This window comes from Leguminivora glycinivorella, chromosome 3 (genome assembly GCF_023078275.1).
Source record: "Leguminivora glycinivorella isolate SPB_JAAS2020 chromosome 3, LegGlyc_1.1, whole genome shotgun sequence".
In the NCBI taxonomy this organism is placed as follows: Eukaryota; Metazoa; Arthropoda; class Insecta; order Lepidoptera; family Tortricidae; genus Leguminivora; species Leguminivora glycinivorella.
In genome coordinates this window covers 1,461,422-1,484,446 of record NC_062973.1, presented here as the reverse complement: position 1 = coordinate 1,484,446, position 23,025 = coordinate 1,461,422, and the positions used below count along the sequence as shown (strand labels likewise).

General features: G+C 37.8%; 3 protein-coding genes across 4 annotated transcripts; 2 read left to right on the top strand and 1 right to left on the bottom strand.

Moving 5' to 3' along the window:
* Nucleotides 1-1,277: 1,277 nt before the first annotated feature.
* LOC125242706 lies at nucleotides 1,278-12,084 on the top strand. Its single transcript, XM_048151604.1, has 8 exons — nucleotides 1,278-1,418; nucleotides 1,652-1,748; nucleotides 2,337-2,444; nucleotides 3,028-3,135; nucleotides 8,554-8,661; nucleotides 9,274-9,381; nucleotides 10,702-10,760; nucleotides 11,848-12,084. Exons 1-8 carry the CDS (start codon nucleotides 1,399-1,401, stop codon nucleotides 11,852-11,854), a joined length of 615 nt encoding a protein of 204 aa, XP_048007561.1. The 5' UTR covers nucleotides 1,278-1,398; the 3' UTR covers nucleotides 11,855-12,084.
* Nucleotides 4,309-5,782, top strand: LOC125242705. The gene is made up of 2 exons (XM_048151603.1): nucleotides 4,309-4,954; nucleotides 5,391-5,782. Exons 1-2 carry the CDS (start codon nucleotides 4,468-4,470, stop codon nucleotides 5,690-5,692), a joined length of 789 nt encoding a protein of 262 aa, XP_048007560.1. The 5' UTR covers nucleotides 4,309-4,467; the 3' UTR covers nucleotides 5,693-5,782.
* A 3,934-nt stretch (nucleotides 12,085-16,018) lies between the features above and the next one.
* On the bottom strand, nucleotides 16,019-22,719 carry LOC125224825 (3-hydroxyisobutyryl-CoA hydrolase, mitochondrial). 2 transcript variants are annotated; one of them, XM_048128301.1, is made up of 5 exons: nucleotides 22,648-22,719; nucleotides 21,194-21,728; nucleotides 19,738-20,012; nucleotides 18,622-18,763; nucleotides 16,019-17,100 (listed from the first exon to the last, which is right to left on the bottom strand). In XM_048128301.1, the coding sequence occupies exons 2-5, from the start codon at nucleotides 21,726-21,728 to the stop codon at nucleotides 16,949-16,951; spliced, it is 1,104 nt and encodes a 367-aa protein (XP_047984258.1). In that variant the 5' UTR covers nucleotides 22,648-22,719; the 3' UTR covers nucleotides 16,019-16,948. The 2 variants fall into 2 exon arrangements, with proteins under 2 accessions (XP_047984258.1, XP_047984257.1); XM_048128300.1 differs by lacking the exon at nucleotides 22,648-22,719 and adding an exon at nucleotides 22,437-22,576.
* Between the last annotated feature and the right edge of the window lie 306 nt (nucleotides 22,720-23,025).

Below are 23,025 nucleotides of genomic sequence, written 5' to 3'. Positions count from 1 at the left end.
AAAATGGTTTATTTGCACTAAGACTTTTTAGCCGCTAAGATGGCACGAATCAAAAATTCTAATATCATGATACCCATAAAAAATCACCAAGAAAATCGCACGTTCGGCCTTTTCCACACCATCTGCAAAATCATATACTTGAGCTGTGGTACCAACTTCTGGTTCCAAGACCTGAATTATCCGGCAAAGCGCATGAGAATCTACAATGCCATATCACGGGGCCTTGAAGGCACTGTAGCTGTATTTATTGTGTCCGACTGGGGCGCATTTTGGACTCAGAAAAATTTATCGGAAAAGCAGACTAATGATAGATTATTATTCGGCTTTTCTCATGTCGTTGTCTATTCGGTTTATCTCAGCGTTGTTTATTATAAGCGAGAAACTAGGAAGTTGGTTATGATACTAGCTGTGAAGTTGAAGGAGGTTTGTAACGATGGGGCAATCGAGAAGATGATGCTTAGAACAACGTTTCGGTATCTATCAGCACTGGTTTTTGTGTGCAGTTCAACGTTGTTTTCTTTCGGGATTGGGAGTGGGGTTCAGGCGCTTACTACAAGTGAGTACATTTTGTTTAGAACATATTAATGATGCATATTTCTATTAAACATCTACAATCGGGTAACTCACGTAAAATTGTCGAAGGTCGCTCGACATGTTTCGCTCCGTAACGAGGAGCATTTTCATTGAGCACGCGCGATATATGCAGATGGTATCCCGACGCAGACAAAATTTACGGGAAAATTTATTTATTTATTTAATCTTTATTGTACACAAAGAAAGAAAAACTTATAGTACAAAAGGCGGACTTAATGCCAGACAGCATTCTCTACCAGTCAACCTTTAGGCAAAGCAGAGATATTGTGGGCGGTAATATACCTAAAACTTTACTTAGTTACTTACCTACATAAGAAGTTACATAATAAATATACATAAACCAAATAGTAAAAATAATAAATTTTACGTGAGTTACCCTATTGTACATGTTTAATATGTCAGCGTCTCACGGTAGTTTTTTTATTCAAAATGCATATTTCTTATTCGTCCGATTTTCGAGTACAGCTGAAAACAGTGAGTACAGTGAGTACTTATTAAAAAATAAAATTGACTTTCACATTTCCAGACGCGACTTTCACCACCGTAATCCCTGTTTGGCCAGACGTAGAAGACCGCAGTCTTATCGCCGGAGCCGCTCGTATAGTCCACTACATCGTCTGGTGGATCTTCGTGGTCCGCGTCATCTCAGTCTATTTCATAATTCTTACTAGCACCATTGGTATTGCTCACCAGTTTAAGAATCTGTGCAAATATTTTGAAGATCTGGAGAATATTTTTGAAGGCAGCGGAAGTCAGGAGGAGAAGGAGCGGAGATATGAAAATGCTTTTAAAGTTGGGATTAAGATGCATTCTATGACATTGTGGTGAGTATGGCATATTTATTAAGTACCATACGTTCATGTATTGCAAATTGGAATGCCACAGATTTAACGTTTTTAGGTTTTCCATTCTGTAGTTAGTTAAACCAAAAATTTTCAGAGACCTCTGTTATATTCCTTTGGAATTCAAATCTTCATTTTGACTTATATCAAAATCGCATTAGTTTTGGCAAAGTTCGGCGTCTCGGCGACTAGATGATAAAGAATATGTCATACAGGTGCACACGGCAAACGCAAGTAGCAGGTGGCGTGGCGTTCAGCGGGCAAGTCATCATCAATGTCAGCGTACTTGTTCTACTCATGATCCAGATGATGGTTCGTTTGCTCTTACTTTGCAGATATAAGAAAATGTAGGTATACTAAGTATTATTAGTATACCTACATTTTCTTATATCTGATATAAGAAAATGTAGGTATACTAATAAGTACTTGTCTCGTTATTTTTATTTTCCCCTCACTAGCTCGGAAACACGTGTTTTGTCCTTTAATAGCAGCGGGTAAAAACGCATTTTATCCACTAGTGAGTAAAGTGATTTGACCTTTAAAGTCAAATTAACTGCTTTAAAATTGATAAAAGTAGGTGAATCTAGTAATAGAGATGATTTACCACCTGTGGAACTTACTGGAAGCAGTGATAAACGCATTTTTTGCGTTGTAGTTTCCTCGCTATAGTGAGGGCCCGGGAAAAGTTTTGTGTTACACTCGGGTGCAAATTTATTTTAATTCTCGTGTGTTGAAAAACTCGCAAGTTCAGGATTCTATTCTCGAACCACTCGCTTCGCTCGTGGTTCAACTAAAGAATCCTTTCACTTGCTCGTTTTTCAATTCCACACTCGGCGTTAAAATATAACTTGCCCCCTTGTATGTATAACAAATAACTATTACCTATTCTCTCTGCTGTAGTTTACAGAGCGGACGCTGTTCGCAGTGATGCCGATCGTATTCATGGCGTTGTCGGTCCTGGTCGGCACTGGCGTCTTCTTGTGGAACGCTGGAGATGTCACCATTGAGGTATGATGCAACCCGAACCCTCCTTAGAACTTGTACACTCCTTTTTGCTGTGTACTTAACACAGCAAAAGGGAATGTACAACTTTTTAATGGGGTGGCAACGCGCATGTGACACTGTTTGAGTTGCAGGCGTCCATAGGTTACGGTGACCGCTTTACATCAGGCGGGCCGTATGCTTGTTTGCCACCGACGTAGTATATAAAAAAAAATGATGATGCGACAAGAAATAGAAATAAATAATTAGGTATTGGATATATTTACACTAGGTATTTGACGAACGATGACAACCAGAAAAGAGAAACAGGTGCATAATTTACACTGCAGTGCATTTGGTATTTTGCCCTCTTAGGAACCCTAAGAAATGAAGTCCTAAAGTAAATGTTCTTAGTCTCTTAGCCATAGGACAATTAGGACAAAATTATGTAAATAGTTTATTAGCGTTTTTAAGATGATCGTAAAATAATAAATTAGTAAATAGATACAATAAAATTTAACAATAATGATCGATAAGAGCTGGTAAAGTATTGCCTAGGTATTGAAGTAATGTAAATTCAGAAAATAACATTTTGTTGATATTATCACAGGCGTCTCGCCTGCCAGCAGCCATGTTCCATTCGGGCTGGCACAACTGCACGAAACAGTCATCGGTGCGCGTGCGCAAACTAGTCACCATCGCCATTGCGCAAGCACAGGTAACTAAAAACATGGCTAAGAACACTCCAGACTAATTCAGCTTTCAAACAAAAAAAACAATCTGAATCGGTTCATCCGTTCGGGAGCTACGATTGATGCCATAGACAGACACAAACACTGACAGACCGACAGACACACAGACATACACACATTTACAAGTTTAACATGTTCAACTTGCATAACATATTTTTACTAATAAATAAATAAATGCCATTTATTAACATACATAAATATGATAAATAAACATGTTTATACATTAGCTCATTTCAGTGATATAATAGCAAATTTTTAAATCTGCTTACTTATTTTGATTTCAGAAACGAGTTTTGATAAAAGGGCTTGGATTCATCGAATTATCATATGAATCTTACGTTACGGTAATAACAAGCATTTTTTTCCAGTCTAGTTTTTTGCCAAAACATTTCACACGTAATTGTTGTTTTTTTTTTTTTTTCAGATTGTAAAGTCATCTTACTCTCTGTTTTCAGTAATATATTAGAAATTGTCTTAAAACGCAACCGTTCAACTACTGGGGTCGTTCAAATTCTGGCACTAGTAACAACTTAAAATAATGCACAATATGAACTATCTACAAATTCAATTATTTTATGTTAATTTAATACGTTTTAAAAGTAGCATATTATCTGTAACGGGACTAATGAAATAATAAATATGTACGTAGGCACTAATGGAAAACGTTTTTTTTTAACGGATATCATAAATAACTAGGTGAATATTAGGTACAGTCACCGGTATAAGTAAATGACGATTTCTGTACCTTGTGACATTAACATCTTGTTTGAAATGTCATACGAGGTTGTCAATTTATTAAAAAGCGACAAGGCACAGCAATAATCACTTGTTTTTGTCGGTGACTGTAGGTACCTACAAAAAATATTCGCTTAAGGGAAAGGGCTGAATTTGGCATTCCAACCAAGTTCTGAGTCTTATACTTATTACGTTTTTTCCTAAAACGTACCTGCTTTTATAAAGTGGCAATCAGCTTTCGCAATTATACACAATTTGCCTCTTCCACCCGGTTAAGTAACGTTTACTTTGCGTCGTCAATTAGTCCCCTTAATAATGACCAGTCACCGATGACGGGTATCATCATTAGGTACACTTGCGATCGTGGAACCTACCACCTGACAGCAATTATTAGTTATTACAGTTATTATGACTATTATGTCATCATAACCCTTGCCGCTGAAATCTCACTAATTCTAATTCAATTGAGCAATTAAAGCAATAATCCCTAGAATTAAAACGAACGTTTAATTATCACGCAAATACCAACCAAACCGGCAATTTACGACTTACCGTCAGAAGAAATGGATTTCCGAAGTTATAAAAGAAATAAAACTACACAGTTTTTCCACAAGCTGGATAAAGTTATCTTTATTTGCAGCAGCATGAACTTCTGGGTAGACGATAACGGTATAGCAGAGACAGTCGTGAAAACGTATAAAAATGTATCGAAAGTAGTAAATGTAGCGCTCATTCTCTTCATGGCAGCGGAGTTTGGGTCATTCTTCACTCAAAACAATTTGACGGAGAAGCAGAAATCTGACCGCGTTCTTATGACGTTTTCGCACATGGTCCTCTACTCTTTCACACTCACTCTGAGCTACCATAAGAAGACTGTGACAGAAATATTGTTTGCGTTAGGGGTTTATTTGAAGAAGGATTTCAACGATGAGGCGACGGAGAGACTGATGCTGAAACGCACCAGAATCTATACTTTTGCGCTTGTGATGCTGTGCTTTAACGCGCTTGTATTTTACGGTGTAGAAGGATTAGCTCAGGTATTATTCTCAGGTAAGGAAATACACAACTAGGTATTTATTTATTTCCCAGCATGAAAGTGACTTTTAGTTCAAAATATTTATTACAAGAATAATGGAGAAAGTCCCAGAAAAGACGACGAAGAAGAAGTTGTAGTTATGATGCTTATTTACTTATTGAGTTTTGATTGCTGTATCCATGAGGCCACCGTATCGTAAAATCTTCATGGGATGGGTAGATCATTAAAGAATAAGTATATGTAAGTACCTATCATTAATGATATAAAGCCATCTCAAATTATTAAATTAAATTTTGTACGCAATAGTCGGCATCGCACTAACTAATACGAAAGTGAAAGAGTTGCGTATCGTTCGCAGCGACTGGATATCTTGTTAGGCCACGACATTCATAGGGTTTTTTCCCCATTGTGTTGGGAGTTTAGAGTGACTCACACAGGTTAATGCTGCAGGTGGAAACTTCGTAACAATGATCACAATCTGGCCCGAGGTCCACGACCGCTCACTCCTCGCCGGCGTCGGCCGCGTCATCATCTACATCACCTGGTGGCTCTGGATGCTGCGCGTCACCATGGCCTACCTCCTAGTCCTGACTGTAACCATCTCGCTCAGCCATCAGTACACCAACCTGCAGGTGTACTTCAGGAGTATAGCCGGGATATTTGAGGAGACGATCAGTCAGAGGGAGAAAGAGGAAAAATTTGAGAGGGCTCTGAAGCTTGGGATTAAGTTGCATTCTACAACCATTTGGTAAGGACTCGAAAAATATACTTTGCATAGGTATCTATCTATCTATAGCAGCCAATAGCAGCCTTTAAAGCGTCCGTTTTACGACACAGCCTTGCTCTCCATTCCTGCACGCCAGTCGGTCCATTGCCATCTGTATTCAGTTCACGCCAGCCTGTTGGCGGATTTCAAACGTTTCAAATTATTCCGATCACAAAAAGTCCCGTCACAAAACTCCATGTTTGCCTCGTCATCATGATTTTCAAAATGTCCCACGGTCTATCTCCTGGTCCTGACAGTGACCATCTCGCTCAGCCATCAACCTGCAGGTGTACTTCAGGAGTATAGCCGGGATATTTGAGGAGAGGATCAGTCAGGGGAGAAAAGGTGAAGTTTGAGAGGGCCTTGAAGCTTGGGATTAGGTTGCATTCTACAACCATTTGGTAAGGACTCGAAAAATATACTTTGCAGGTATCTATCTATCTGTAGCAGCCTTTAAAGCGCCTGTTTTAGGACACAGATCTGCTCTCCATTCCTGCACGCCAGTCGGTCCATTGCCATCTGTATCCAGTTCACGCCCGCCTGTTGGCGGATTTCAAACGTTTCAAATTATTCCGATCACAAAAAGTCCCGTCACAAAACCCCATGTTTGCCTCGTCATCATGCAACCTGCAGGTGTCATTCAGGAGTATAGCCGGAGTATTTGAGGAGAGGATCAGTCAGGGGGAGAAAAGGTGAAGTTTGAGAGGGCCTTGAAGCTTGGGATTAAGTTGCATTCTACCACTATTTGGTAAGTCGAAAAATATACTTACGAAAAAGGTACTTAGTTTAAACCCGCTTCTGATATTTTTTTTATAAAGTGTCTAGATAAATAAAGATGCATATTGATCAACCTACTCGTACCTATATCTCTGTCATATTAGTAAAACGTCCCAAACTGTTCCCTGTCCCAAACTGTTTTTCAAAATGGTACATTTCGAAAAACAATCCGCATTTTCTATGTTCAGTGAAATGTTACCCGGGCCGTATCAAAGTCGCATCATTCTCCACACACTCGCACATTCATCATCCTCCTTGCGTTATCCCGGAATTTGACACGGCTCATTGCCCGGAGTCCGCTTTGACAACTAATTTTTAGTTTTTACGAAAGAGACTGCCATCTGACCTTGCAACCCGAAGGGTAAACTAGACCTTATTGGAATTAGTCCGGTTTCCTCACGTTTTCCTTCACCGAAAAACGATATCGAATCGAAGTCGCATCATAACATAACATGCAAAATTTTGAACGAATTTTGAAATCGAAATCAGTCGTCTAATTGTATTGTATTTGCAGGTGCGCACAGCAAGTGCAGCGAACTTGCGGATACGTATTCAGCGGACACATCATCGTCAATATCGGGGTGCTTGTGCTCCTCATGTCACAGTTTAAGGTAGGAACCATACTCTGTCCTCATTATCATTCGCCTGCCCTTATCTCATTCATTTGGGGTCGGCGCAGCATGTCTTCCGCTTCCATACCTCCCTATCATCCGTCATCTCATCAGTCACTTGCTTTCGCTTCATCTCTCACACAATCCATCCACCTTTTCCTCGGTTTTCCTCTCCCGTTACTTCCTTCCACACTCATTCGCAATGCCTTTCTCGTCACATGACTTTCATCCCTTCGCATCACATGCCCATACCATAGTCTGTCCTCAACAACTTCACAAAAGTCAACAAATAAGTTGTAGGTACATAAGTGCATACAAACAAATTGTAATCACGCATCACGCCTGTATCCCATGAAGGGGTAGGCAGAGCACATGAACTACTATGTTTCAGTGCTACTCTTGACAAGAAGGGGTTGAAAGAAATCTAAATTGTGACATTGCAGTGACAGGTTGCCAGCCTCGCGCCTCGCCTACGCCACAAATTAACCGATATCCCACAGTCGACTTCTACGACACCCACGGGAAGAAAGGAATAATTTGATTTGATTTGGAATAATTTGTACTTTCAAATTGCTCTAAAATTTTTAATGGACTCTATTATCAAGTAAAATAAAGGTGACAGCTGGTAACTACAGCTACCAAAAGCAACTGAGTGGTCTGAGTGCCTAAATATACGGATGTACGGTCACGGACTTTAATTTTGATTGTTGATCCACTTGTTTTTATATTTACTGGATACAATAGATTAACTATGAAATAACAAATTTATTGTGGCCTCTATGGCTCAACAATTAAAGTCCTCGAGTGTACTCCCGTTAAGATGTCGTAACTGGCGACATATTTTGAGTCGTATGGAGACCCGTCATCAGGCATGAGTGTTCGCGGCGGCTAGACTCCGCGCCGCTCGCCCTCGGCCCGTTGCGTGCGCGCTTAACGTCTATAATGTGTACATTGTCGGTTAGTTACAGCATTTGTACATTTACCGCCTTATTCATAAACGTTCACTAAAGTTATCAAGCTGATAAACTTTGTTTGTCCCTTTCTATCGCACCAATACTTCAGACAAGGACAAACGAACTTCATCGGCTTGATAACTTTAATGAACGTTTATGAATAAGGGGGTTAATCTTCTTATTTAGTCGTTTATTGTTTTCATTTTCATTTTAAAACGACGGGGTGTTATAAGTTTGACGTATCTTTCTGTCTGTGTGTGTGGCATCGTAGCATTCGTAGCTCCCAAACGGGTGAACCGATTTAGATTTAGTTTTTTTTGTTTGAAAGCTGAATTAGTGGGAAGTTGGTGGGAAGTGAACGAAAATCGGTCTACTATGTTGCGATCGGGGTTTTTTTCAAAATTTTGATTCTGTGGTTAGGTTATATCAAAATTTAATCTTGGATAAAATGGCGGGCCTTGGGGAGGTTACAAAAAAGGGAGAAATGATAATTAAACATATTTCAGAATACCGACCGAACTCTAACCCACCTGCTGGCTACAGCGGCTACATTTGTCAGCATGATGTTCAGCACTGGAGTCATCATGTGGAATGCTGGAGACATTACGGTTGAGGTAACTACATGCCTTGCCTGGTTGTAGGTTAGGAGCCATACCGGGAAAATGGCCATTTGCCGCACGAAGACATTGTTCCGTGACACTCCTAGGTCTATAGGTTTACAACTACCTAGTAAAAATGGACTAAGTATCTGTACAAAGAGGATTGAGTATTATAGAGAGTTACTGTCAAAGTAGAATGTGTAAGGTAATCACAGTGCCATAGACTGCCATCAGGCTTAAAATTTTTAAACCTCAGTTTTGACAATTTGGCCCATATTCTTAGCTTGATATGTGTTAGAATGCCAAACATTAATATTAGTGCCATCTAGCCGAGCGTCCCCCAAGGTGTAACGTCATCTAGGCCACCGTACCTTTTTTTTTTATTAATTGCATACTGTATTTTAAACAAATTCTCTTGGTTAATAAAATATTTTTAATTTTTTTTTCTGTATGGTTTTGAGGTACGTTTTTTTTTCTTAGACTTTATCTGTCTTTACGGATTTACATACTTATGTCTTTGGTATATCGTACAAGCTTTGGTTAGTTTGGGGCTAAGGTTGATCTGTGTATGGTGTCCAATATTTATATTATTTATTTATTTATAAAATGACAAGTTTTTGTTCACAGGCAGGAAATTTACCGACGGCGATATTTCTGTCAGGATGGCAGAATTGCACGAATATGTCTTCATACCGAATTCGAAGACTGGTGTTGATTGCTATAGCCCAAAGTCAGGTAGCATTTTGATTTTTCTTTATTTTTATTTTTTTATTTATTCATGGGATAACAAACAACTGTACAAGGGGTATTACAACAACTGTTACAGTAGGTATTTTAGTCTCAGTTATATTATTTAGGTACTAGCTTTTGCCCGCGGCTTCGCTCGCGGTAAATTCAAAGATTGTGTAATGCTCCATACAAACTTTCACCCCTATATTTTACGGAAGTGGGGGCTTAGAAAGAGACAAAAAGAAGTAGTCTATGTCACTCCGTCCCTTCAATTATCTCCAGTCAATTCGTCGCTCCGTTTCACACACAAACTTTCCCATTTATGATATTACTTAGTATGGATAGCAAATACAATATACACCGTGTTTCACTTAACACTAAAAACCTGAAAACCGTTTGTTCAGAATCGAGAGTAGAATTAATTGAGCTATATCTTGATGAGGGTAATATTAAAAAATAATGTATTATATATATTGTATTATTAGTTATTTTTTACATGCCCATTCTACAAATTCTTAATACAACATTGTGCATATCGCATTGCTAGAGGTTGTATACCTTTTTCAGTATTTAGGGGTATTAATAATGGCTGGTTACTTGGAGGATTCTTTTTTTCCGCTACGAGTTTGACGTTGTTTGTCAGTTTAATTTTAATGTTTCTTATGTCATAACAAATTGAACTTGTACCTAATTTCAACCTTGTCATTTTAAATGTTGGGTCTAAATTTGCTAACTGCGATTACCTGTCCAATTTGAAGTTTACTGTGACAAAGTTCTTTACAGTGACATAGCTGTCTATTGGTAAACCTTATGTCGTTGCAGTGACGTACACAAATAAATAGTTTTAAGGTTTATGATGGTAGGTAGCAATTTAGAGTGTAGAGTTAAAAGTCGAGTAGAGCTGTATAAAAATTAAAAATTCAAAAAATAAATAAACATCAGATCAAAAAATTAATACTCTAGATACGTACGTTTAAAAAATAAAAATCAGTTGGGGTGTCTGAGGGTTTTGAGTGATACAGGAAACACGGTGTAGAGCATGAATACCTAATAGTATGTATGTATTAGCAAGGTGCACGACTGGTGCTGCCCCCATTTTGTAGGCTTTTCTTATGGAGTCAAATTAGGTCCAACGGTCGCTGGCCAAGCTACACGAACTTGGGATCCGAGTAAGTTGAAGTCCCGGGTTCGATTCCCGGCCCGACCGCCGGTGGACTTGTGGTTGGTCACCTTTTTTTTTTGAGTGCGAGCTTTTCTTTAGATATTTATTTCAGTTTTATATAATGACGCTAGTTTTTTTATTGGATAAATAAATCGTTGTTTTAGAAACCCGTCATCATCAAGTGCTGTGGATTCATGGACTCTCTTATCAATCGTATTTATCGGTAAGTTTTATATCTAAAATTGTGAGTTTTCCATAAGAATGTTTGTACAGTCAGCAGCAGAAGTTGCGTAGCGGGCAAGGTGTTCACAATGATCCTAACACGCTCTTGTCTTAAAAATAAGATCGTGTCAAGTTCATTTTCATCAACACCTTGCCCGCTACGCAACTTCTGCTGCTGACTGTACCCCAATATACCTTATATCAAGGACGATATATACCGAGATTGACAAAACCCATACAAAAAAGTGTACCCCTGAAATGTATAGGCCTTTTAGGAATAAAACTAGATGGCGCTGTTTTGCAGCCTGGAATTGACAAAAATCATATTTTCCCCAGATATGTTTGCATGTTTTAAATTTTTTATGAGAACAAATGACATATTTATTTATTTTAATATCATGATATCACGTTATTAACACATTTTGAAAAAATAAATTTGTAGGCATCATCAGTGTAGTTATGATGGTATTTAATAGGTGGCGCTAAAAAAATGAGGTACGATTCTTAGTATGAGGATTGTCAATCCTATACAATAAATTAGAGATGGGCCGAATATGGACTTTGCCGAATACGAATATTCGGCCGAACATTCGGTTCAGCTCTTACCGAACCGAACATTCGGCCGAATATTCGGTTACACCATATTTTTTAAGGGGATCGATTAAAACTATTAAATGATTGATAATCGTTACATAAGTTACTTAATACTACAACTATGTTTTTATGATTTAGTGGATAACTAAAATTTAGTTAAAACAACTCTGATTTTTAATTAATTAATTAAGGTGTTTTTAACTTTATTAAAAACAATTATAAATTTATATTTCGACGCATAGGCTTCTCTTTTTTTAGCAGTTCCTTAAAAAACTACTGTAATAGGAGCTTATTATCCAATGGAATACGTAAGATCTTCATTAATTATTTACTTTGTTTATTCGGTAAATATTCGGCAATGCAACCGAATAATTCGGCCAAATACGAACAATTAAAAACTTGCAGAATATGCCGAATACCGAATATTTACCGAATATTCGGCCCATCTCTACAATAAATTGTCATGGCTTATGTTTTATTTTTCCTATTTTCAGATTGTGAAAACTTCGTACTCTATATTCTCCGTTTTATATTAGTAAATTAAACTAAATTGGCTCAGATGTAATAGGCGTAATAGCACCTCTGGTCTAGAAGGAGTCCATATGCTACGGAGACGGCTTACATCAAGCGGGTCATATGTTTATAACAAATAAAATTTTAAAATTTCCTTCAATCAGTTCAAATAGGTATTTATATTTAGTAATGTAATGTACAATACTCTTTATTGCACACCTCACATAGTTTACAAGTAATGCACAAGAAACAAAATAGTATTTTATGCAACAGGCGTTTAAAGGAGGTCAAAAAAGACGAGTGGCGTGGGTAACAATTTGAGGCGAAGCCGAAAATTGTTATTGAGACGACACGAGTATTTTTTGACCCAGTTAAACACCGTTGCATACAATACTTTTTCTACGACCATGCACTTAGTTTTTAATAGTTTTCTTGAATAACTTTCGTGAAATTCACACCGCTTCCTGTATTTTGACGCAAAGGTTTGCACTGTCAGCTCAGCTGCCCAAAGCCTTTCTGCGCACTCGCGCAGTGTCGTTATAAGGCGTTGCCATGGTTACAGAGCCAAACAATGCGTTTTCAGTTTTTTCGATACTGCGCGCATGCGCGGAAAGCCGGCGGACACTGGCTTTGGGGAATAGACCTTTATGTAGGGTTTTAAAGATCTATGCACGACCGTGTAAATGACGTATAACAGTTCGGGAGTAGAAAAACAAATTAAACAGAGGTAACAACAGGGGCCCATTTCTCGAAAGTTATTAGTCTAATAATATTAGTGTGTTGTCATGGCAACCCATACGATTTGACGGTACGTGGACTAATAATATTAGTCTAATATCGTTCGAGAAATGGGCCCCAGACGGTCTTTATCACTTAAGAGCGATCTCTTCCAGACAACCTTTGGGTACTGGAGTTAATATAATCAGAATATATGGTAGGTGGCTATGGATGGTAATAAAAATATAGATGTTTTAGTGATTTATTTCACAATAATAACACATATTTATATAAACGCGAATACAAAACTTTACAAGAAAACTAAGTACCTATAGGATACTACAAAACTCTAAAATAAATGCTTTTTAGTCTGCAATGACAGTTTGGAATATATATTGGAATTATGTTAATAATCAACACGTGTGGCTTTCCATTAGAAAATGGTCCGCAGGTTTCCTTCATACGCATAGCCGCTATCAACAATATCGGAGCAGCTATAGCTCGCACAGCCTCTATATATTGTCAAGACTAGAGATGGGCCGAATATGGACTTTGCCGAATACGAATATTCGGCCGAACATTCGGTTCAGATTAGAGATGGGCCGAATATTCGGTAAATATTCGGCATATTCGGCAAGATTTTAATTTTTCGTATTCGGCCGAATTATTCGGTTGCATTGCCGAATATTTACCGAATAAACAAAGTAAATAACTAATGAAGATCTTACGTATTCCAGTGCATAATAAGCTCCTTTTTTAGTAGCTTTTTAAGGAACTGCTAAAAAAAGAGAAACATATGCGTCAAAATATAAATACAATTGTTTAAAAAAAAGTAAAAAACCGTAGTTCAAGAGTTGAGAAGAAAGAGTTGTTTTAACTAAGTTTTAGTTATCCACTAAATCATAAAAACATAGTTGTAGTAACGATTATCAATCATTTAATAGTTTTCATGAATTCCCTTAAAAAATATGGCGTAACGTAACCGAATATTCGGCCGAATGTTCGGTTTGGTAAGAGCTGAACCGAATGTTCGGCCGAATATTCGTATTCGGAAAAGACCATATTCGGCCCATCTCTAGTTCAGATCTTACCGAACCGAACATTCGCCATTTATTTTTAAAAGTGATGTAGAGTTTAAACTTTTAAACGAATGGTAATGAAATTACATAATTTTACTTGTGTTACTACGGCGCCTACTGTTCTTATCAATAGATGGATACTTAAAATTTGGTTTTTTCTTGACTTACATTTTTGTTATAAAATATAAATTGTTATTGATATTTGTAAGCAAGCATATACTCTATTTTATCTAAGCATAAGCTCTATTTTTGTAGTTCCTTGGAATGCTGAAATACGATGGCATTATCCGATGAATTACGAAACAACTTACGTTATTAACACTTTGTTTATTCGGTAAATATTCGGCAATGTAACCGAACCATTCGGCCGAATACCATCCTATGTAAAATGAACATGGTTGCAATAAAGAATGATATGATATGAAAAGAATACGAACATTGACAAAGTTACCGAATTTGCCGAATGCCGAATGTTTACCGAATATTCGGCCCATCTCTAGTCAAGACGTTAGTGCGTTTTCAAATTATCCGATCAGATATCGGATATAGGACCGATATCCTAGGGCACACCTCGGACACTGGCGATCAAATATACATATGAAAGAGGCGCGTTCCTAGCACACAGTCTAAGCTCGTGTAGGTGAACGCGTACTATGCTTGTACGAGTGAAATATGACAGGCCGACTGTTCGCGTTTTTGACAGGCGGGAACTGTGAGGTAACCGAGAGCGGGTGGACGGCACTTTCAGCGGGGAGCGGGAGTGGCCATACTGTACGATAGTACTCTTTATATTATACTGTGCCTAGGGCCTTATCACACATGCGATTGCCGGCGATGAGAAAGCGAAACGTACGCGCAGCGAGATCGCCGCGAGTGCGCAGCGTGTTCGCCGCGAGTGCGTAGCGAGTTCGCCGCGTCTAGAGTTGAGATGTCATAGTCAGAAAACTTAATTTCTATCCACATTAGTTGAAGTCGATATTTGTAGTACTTTATTATCTACGAATGTGGGCAGATGGACAAGCAATAATAATGGCACCGTCGGAAGATTCAAGCACAGTGACGCACTCGCGGCGAACTCGCCCGCAAATCGCAAGCCGTCTTTGACGACCACAACCGATATCGGATCGGATAATGTGAAAACGCACTAAGAGCGTTATCCGATATCGAATGTCGGAAGTATTTTAAAGGCAAAAATCAAATATGGCGGCTTAATAGTAGTAGTATTAGTACTAGTAGTAATAGTAATCACTTTATGGCACAGAACAAATTACAAGTACAGTGAACAATTATAATGGTTATGTACAAAGGCGAGCTTATCCCTTTAAGGGATCTCTTCCAACTCTTAAATGTATGGGATATCAGTCCTACATCGATATCGGATTGGATAATGTGAAAACGCTCTTAGAGTGCATGTTCCGATATTTGTGAGAACTTTGGCAGCTCCGATATTTCTAATGTACCTGTGACTGTACCCTTTTCTAATCGAAAGACACAATTATTTCTATAGGTTTTTTCTTAAAACTAATAAGTGGCACTTGATTTCTACATGATTGCTTCTTATTGCACTAAATTTACATTTTAGTCGTTGTGCATAAATTCATGGAACCCTGTTTTGTAGTTTAAATTCAAATTAAGTAGGCATTATTAACTATAAGGGCGGTTCCGCGTTACGTCCGACCGATCCGAACGGCTACTTCGGACCATATTTTCACCAGTGACCGACCGAAGTTCGGTTTCGGCTTCGGCTAAAAAACGGCCGAATCTTTCGGCCGGGCCGAAACTTACAAAATTGTACTTTAGGGTCGCGTTGGGATCACTTTTCCAGGATTTGAAGTTTCTGATAAGGTGATATTGGAGTTCAAAAAGGTGATATTGGAGTTCAAAAAATAACAAATGACAAATAGTCAACTCAAAAAAAATACTTAAATAATACAGAGTGGGGCCTGTAACAAAGGCGAAGAAATGAACTCTAGGCTATTCTCCTTATACTGATCAACATTTGTTCGGCGACTTTTAAAAATAACTTGTATTTTGATTTTTATCACCCTTAAAAGTTTTTTCTAAGAAGTAATGTATTGCGAATTCTGTTAAGTCTAAAGTGTGACAGACAACGTCAATGACAACAATAATGGCGTACATTGAAGCTAATATTTATTTTGTATGAAAAATTAAATATTTAAAGACTTCATAATTTTTAAAAGTCACTGAACAAATGTTGATCAGTATAAGGAGAATAGCCTACAGTTCAATTCTTCGCCTTTGTTACAGGCCCCACTCTGTATACAATACATACAATAAATGGTTTATTAATTTTTTGGCGATTTCAACATATCTTCTTTTTTTCGAAACTAGCCAAGGCCGAACCTTCGTCAGTTTCGCCAGAAAACATGTTTCGGTCGGACACTAATTTTCACGCGTTCGGGTCGAACGTAGTTCGAAACTCGTCATTTTTAACTGTATTCATTCATACAAAAAAATAAATTTTTCGAAATGTTCCTGTTAAAATTTGTTTTATTTTATTTGACTAGACCAAAACAAATGTTATGGAGAAAATTATTTTGTACCGGAATAATCAGTTGTATAGTCATACTAAGCTAGGTTACCAGCGATTTTGACAACTCCGGTGCAAATGTTATTGTAAACATCAAGGTTACAGGAAAATGAACCGTTTAAATCATGACCAGAAATATATGACTATGGTAGTCATTGACTACCATGTAACTGAACTGTTATCCCATACATCAGAATAATAGCGCCCATCTGACTAATCATATATTTTTGGTCAGGCCCCGTAGCCGAATGACATTTCCGCGATGCGAAACGAAATCGAAACCGCAGAAAGGTAGTCTGGCTCTGTCGCGTCAATACGCAACATCGATAGAGATAGATAGCTACGAAAGAGATATTATTGTGAGCGTTTGTGCATCCGGCTTAACCTTTCTTATGCAAGACTCAAAATCGTTGCAAATTAGTGTAACAAATCGTTGAATCTTAGCTAGGTATGAATTTGGTTGTATGGGATTTGAAATTATAAAGATTACGTAAGTAATGCTATCTGTTATCTTTTACATTTCTCCTTACTTTATACCGAATGAACCAAACTCTGAGAGGTGATGTACTAATTTACATTACGATACAAGTGCGGAAAAGAGACAATTCGAAACGAGTGACGATAAATTAAAACACGAACGACAGGAGTGTTTTAAATCGACACGAATTACGATTCCCCTTTTCGCGAGTGTATCGCACCTCCCAGGGTTTGCAAGAGGTATTGCATACCAGGTAGTTAGAGTTTAGACTCAAAGTCGAAGAACTTGAGTTCCCTATCTTCTGGAAGCTTCTTGAAAAACTCTTCCACATAGTCGTCGGTCACTTCCGCGAGGGTGGCCGGTTTCCATTTAGGACTGTTGTCTTTGTCAATTAGGAGGGCGCGGACACCTGGGAAAAATAAAATAGTATATTATTGTCGATGAAGGAAAACATACGTATTTATACGTGAGTGACCAGCACGGGTAGCATGGTCGCGCGATAGACGATAAAACATCAGGCCGTCCCTATCGCACTATAGTAAGTGCGATAGGGACGGCCAGATGTTTTATCATTTATATGTCAGGTTTTATATGTTTAATATTCCAGTGTCTTGCGTTAGTTTTGTATTGTCTAAGAAGGAAAACCGGATACATGTGATCTGCGAAGAAATTCAAATGTGAAGTTCCCGATCCGCATTTGGCTAGCGTAGGGACTATAAGCCCGATCCTTTTCAAAGATAGGAGGTCTGTGCCCAGCAGTGGGACGTATAACTATGGCTGAAATATCATTATAGGTACCACTGTCGAGACTATGCAAGCTACTCAGTACTTCCATCTTGGCGCCTCAGATACCCAACCTATTCAAGACAGTATCCTATTAGCCAGATCCACACAGAGCGAGGCACGTCACGCTACTACACGTCAATGTGCTCTATAAAGTTGTAAGTTTTGTAAGTTTCTCGGTCAAACAAAATGCGCGCATGTCTACAAGGTACGTATGGGCATTTTCAGAATTTGGGACCACCCCAATTAGCGTAAGTTGTTAACAAAAATTAACTCGCTGTCAGTTTTGTGACAACAATTAAGCATAAAATCTGTCTAAAAAATTTAGTTTTATTACATTCTGATCTGAATGTAGATTACCTATAGCTTAAAGTTTATTGACAAGAACATTTTTATTGAAATTTCATGCTTAATTATCGTCACAAAACTGAAAGCGAGTTAATTTTTGTTAACGACTGACGCTATTTAGGGGGGATCAAAGTTCTGCAAATGCCCGTTATTAGACGCGTGAGGCTACTTCTCGGTGTGGACTAGGGTTGCAAATAGAAAAAAAAACAAATGTTTTTTTTCAGAATTATGAAAAAACATGCAAAAAAACCAAGTACCATGTTTTTTTTTTATGTTTTTTTTTTCTGATGAACAAATAATTAGAATTTCTCGTAAATAATAACGTAGATAAACATGTATGCAAACGTTTATTGGGGAATCTTCGATGTGGCGTGGAGCGCGGAGAGGCGGTGGTGTTGCCAACAGTTGTACTATTATATATTCTGTGCCAACAGTAAATAGCGACAACAGAACTACTAACAATATTAGTTTTATAAAATCAGAAATTAAAGTTATTAAATTAAATTCGTTTAATAGCTACATAACTCAAAGTCTAACAAACCGTATAAAATATTTACCTAACTGTTTCGCAAAATTTTGAGATTTCGTCCTTTAGAAAAAAAACATACTCCAGAAAAAAAAACTGTTTTGTTAACGGTTTTTTTTATCATGTTTTTTTTTCAGAAAAAAAAAAAAACCGTTTTTTTTGCAACCCTAGTATGGATACTAGGGTTGCAAAAAAAAAACGGTTTTTCTGAAGAAAAAAAAACATGAATTCTAAGGTCCACCCTGCTATTGAAATAAGGATGAAAGTCTATACCTTCAGGAAAGTCGTGGCTCTCGGTGCTGCGGCAGGCCACTCGGTACTCCATCTTGAGGCACTGCCCCAGGTGTAGCTGCGCCCCGCGCTGCAGCGCACGCAGGGTGATCTTGAGCGAGCCGGGGCACACGGAGTGAAGCGTCTGTGAAAAATAGGAGCCATCAATTTAAAAAATGCTCTAGTGGACTACAAAACAATACAAATACTCTTTATTACACATTTCTATACAGGAAAGTGGAAACAACATAGTATGTATAAATAACAACTTAATAAGAGGTAAAACAAGAGGCGGTCTTATCGCTAAAGAGCGATCTCTTCCAAACAACTTAGGTAGTGGAGAATAATAAATTATCTAGATGTTTAAACTTTCTGAACAAAACCGTCAAGGTCCTGAATTTAAGCAAACCAATGTAAATATTACCACAGAATATATAATAGTACAAGTACAGAAGGCTCACTCCTTTGATGTTCACAAAATGCCGCCATTCTAAATTCTTACCTACATTAACAAACGGACCGCACGCGAGTAGCCAACATTGAATTTTATTGCGCCGCGCGAAGGTCGTCGCCAATGAATGGGCCGCTAACATGTACTTGTAGCGCGGCGATAGAATCGCGGAGTGAGCCGCCCCTTAGGTTCCATTGACGGCATAGTGCATATGCATCATGCCGTTGAAGGCACGATTAGATAGATATGACCCCTTTAGTTTATATATTCTTGACATTCAAAAAGCTCAACAAATATACTTATTCTTGGAACAAATTAAATTATTCTCATTTGAAAATATTTTAATTTGTATTTTTTAAGTAACACTACTATTATACTATAAACATTAAATAAATGTCATATACAAAGAAAATAGAACACTTGGAGGCCTTGGTCACGTTTTCTTTGCATTTATTTAATGGTTAAAATATACTTATTGTTTGATATTCTCAAGCAAAAGAACATTATTGTTTACAACGTCAATTTCCATCCATCAGGCAAGCGATAATTTTACATGTGTCTACCGATACCAGAGAAAAAACCATGCTTAGTCATTTTTGACGTGTATGACAATTCACTGGACAGAAATTGAAGCAAGTGGCAGTAACCAGATTATAAAGCTAAATTACCTTCAATGTTTTATTAGACCAGTCATTATTAACTTTTTGCAGCCTCTCAATAATCTCCTCGACGCTGCCAGCAGCGAAGCAATAATTAATATGCTTAATATTCTCCGCTAGAGAGAACTCCTCAGCCGGCTCATGGAACTTGGTCAGCAGCGCTTGTATCTCATTCTCGTTGGAGCAGCGGGAGAGAAGAGTCTCTAGCTCGTAGAGACGGGAGGATGGGACGAAGTGGGTGGCTATGCCGGCTTTGACAATGTCTTTGCCTTTTAATCTGTCACCTGGAAATATAATGATGTTATGTTATGTGTTTAGAACACTAAGATTACTATTAAATAAATAAATATTATAGGACATTCTTACACAGACTGACTGAGTCCCACCGTAAGCTCAAGAAGGCTTGTGTTGCAGGTACTCAGACAACAATATATATGATATACAAATACTTATATACGTAGAAAACATCCATGACTCAGGAACAAATATCTGTGCTCATCACACAAATAAATGCCCTTACCGGGATTCGAGCCCGGGACCGCGGAGCAGGCAGGGTCAATACGCGCTAGGGCCAGGTCGGTCGTTAAACTATTAATCTTTATAGTTTCCATATTAGGTGCGACTAACGGCGCTCTAGTGTGCGAGCGAGACATCAGTATGTGCTGACTACTACTACTAGATTGATTGGAATCACTATGATTATTGGTTAAAAAATTAGTTTTATAATTTTAGCCGAAAATTTATAACTTTGTAATATGAAGTTTCTTTGTTATTGTAGATACTTAAATAGCAATATCTGGGCAACCGAGCTTCGCTCGGTTCTGTTTCGTATCCTTGGCATGTGTCGCCATCTAGTTCAAAAATGAATAGTACCTACATCGAGCGAAAGAATTCTCAGCCTTAACAATACAACTACTCCACACGAGATGGCGCGCATTTCGCCACAAAAACTCAAATAGTGTATTATTCTATTCGTTTTAGCCTTGACCTGTGTCGCCATCTAGTGTTTGCAATAAATAGTACTTACATCAACCGAAAGAATTCTGTCTTAACAGTACAACTACTGCACACGAGATGGCGCGCGAAGAAAAACGCATGAAAACTCGAAAATTCGCGTTTTCCGGGACCTAAGGATAAGTTAGACCGATTTTTCACCCCCAAAAACCCCCACATAACAAATTTCTGCGAAATCGTTAGAGCGGTTTCCGAGATCGTCAGTGTAAATAAATATATATATAAATAAATAAATAAATAAATATACAAGAATTGCTCGTTTAAAAGTATAAGATTATACCATTGAAAAATAATTGATGGAAAGAATACTGCATGCACAAAAAAAAAAACCTAATGTTGTATTAACATATTTTACATCTCTTATCAGTAAAGCACTGCCTAGTGCTTCCCTAAACGTTTCTTGTTCTTTTGTTAAAATGTTTTATTTATTTATTCAAGACAAGGTTCTCACCTGTTAATCCTAAATACAATCCTAAATTGACCTGCAACCTCGGCAAGAAATATGATCCACCGACATCTGGGAACAATCCAATCTTTGTCTCCGGCATAGCTATGAGAGTCTTCTCTGTTGCTACCCTGTACCGTCCATGCACTGACAAACCTAAACCACCTCCCATGGTGATTCCATTGATTATCGCTATGTAAGGAATCTTATACTTTCCAATAAGATAGTTTACATTATATTCTGTATGGAAGAAGATCGGTCCTTCTACCTTATCTATAGCCGCTTTAACATCTCCGCCTGCACAGAAAGCTTTGTCCCCCGCTCCTTTCACTATGACACAGGTTTTAGTGTTTTCCCATTCTTGAAGCTGCGGTAATAGTTTTGTTACCATAGACGTGTTAAGAGAATTTAGGGCTTTGGGACGATTTAGTGTGATAATGCCTGCATTGTTTAGGGTTTCAAATAGGACATCTGATTCTTGAGTTGACATCATGCGCTTGAGGGCTAGAGCATTCGATAGTTTGAGCCGTAACTTGAACATCTGGAACAGAAGAAAAATATTTCTTTGTTTTGCATTTCTACTATTTTGTACTATGGTGTAACTGCTTTAACTAAGAAGTCTCCTTTTCTGATACCAACTTTCCTGTAGGTCTTACAAAATGAACAAGGCTTCAAAGAAGTAAGATTTCAACATTCTTATAACATTCTAGCAGGAAAATAAAGAAATAATAGAGTATTGGTGTATGCTTAAACTGAACCATAAGATTTGTAAGTCACAAGAAGAATATACAAGGCTTAATATAAACAATAGCTATGTTGCATTTTGATTTCTTGTGTGTTTACTAGCAAGACTTTTAATTTTGCTACTTTCACAAAAACCAAACGAAGATGCATTGTAAGATCTGAATATGTCTGTTCCGTCTGAATAGGTTGAGGTAGGTCTGAGTCTGATCTGACAACGCGGGGACGACATCGTCTTCAAAACGTTTCTGTGATATTGAATTTTAATTATTCGAATATTCTGAATAGGTCGTTTATTACAGTGCAGACAATCTGCAAACATTTGCATCTGATAATGAGATATGCTTATATTTATAGGTTGTGAAAACACGCCCAAAAATAAAAACAAATATGGTTAAAAATCTAAGTAACTAACATCAAGTTCTTTTTAATTTCTTTGCCATACAAGGTATGTGTAAAACAAGCAGCTATTATTCAATAATACGTAAGTAATTACATAAGAACTTGCCTTGAACCCCGCGAAAGATGTTATCAATAAGTTAACACAAATTCAAAACTTATCGGTAAGGCGAGGCTGACTAGTACTAGTATTAAAGTTCAACACACAATTCACCATACAACTATATATTTACATAAGCGAGCTAAACGTCCCGATGTCGGCGAAGTGGTTTTAGATAAGCATTAATTATGAATACTTAACAAAATGCTGTAATATTGACCTTTGAATGTTATTTTGTGGCACAGTAGATTCGGCAAATCGGCATGGAAATGACGTTTAATTACATTACGTTCCAGATTTCATGCCAAAATCTAAAGTAGGTGTCATTATGGATTATGAGGACGAGTGAAACGGAATGTTAACGCAGTGTTGTCACATCTACCTATTTATAGGTAGATCTACCTATTTTGCCTCCCGTCTACCTGTCTACCTATTTCGGTCCTAAATCTACCTATTTTCTAAAATATTACTATTGTAGAAAATTCTCCATGCGTGTTACGAAATTAAGTTTTACCTGTCTTATAATTACAGCATTTTACTTAAATCGGAACGTGTTTAGTGAATAATCTGTGGCTGTCAGCTTGAAAGTCTTGATGTT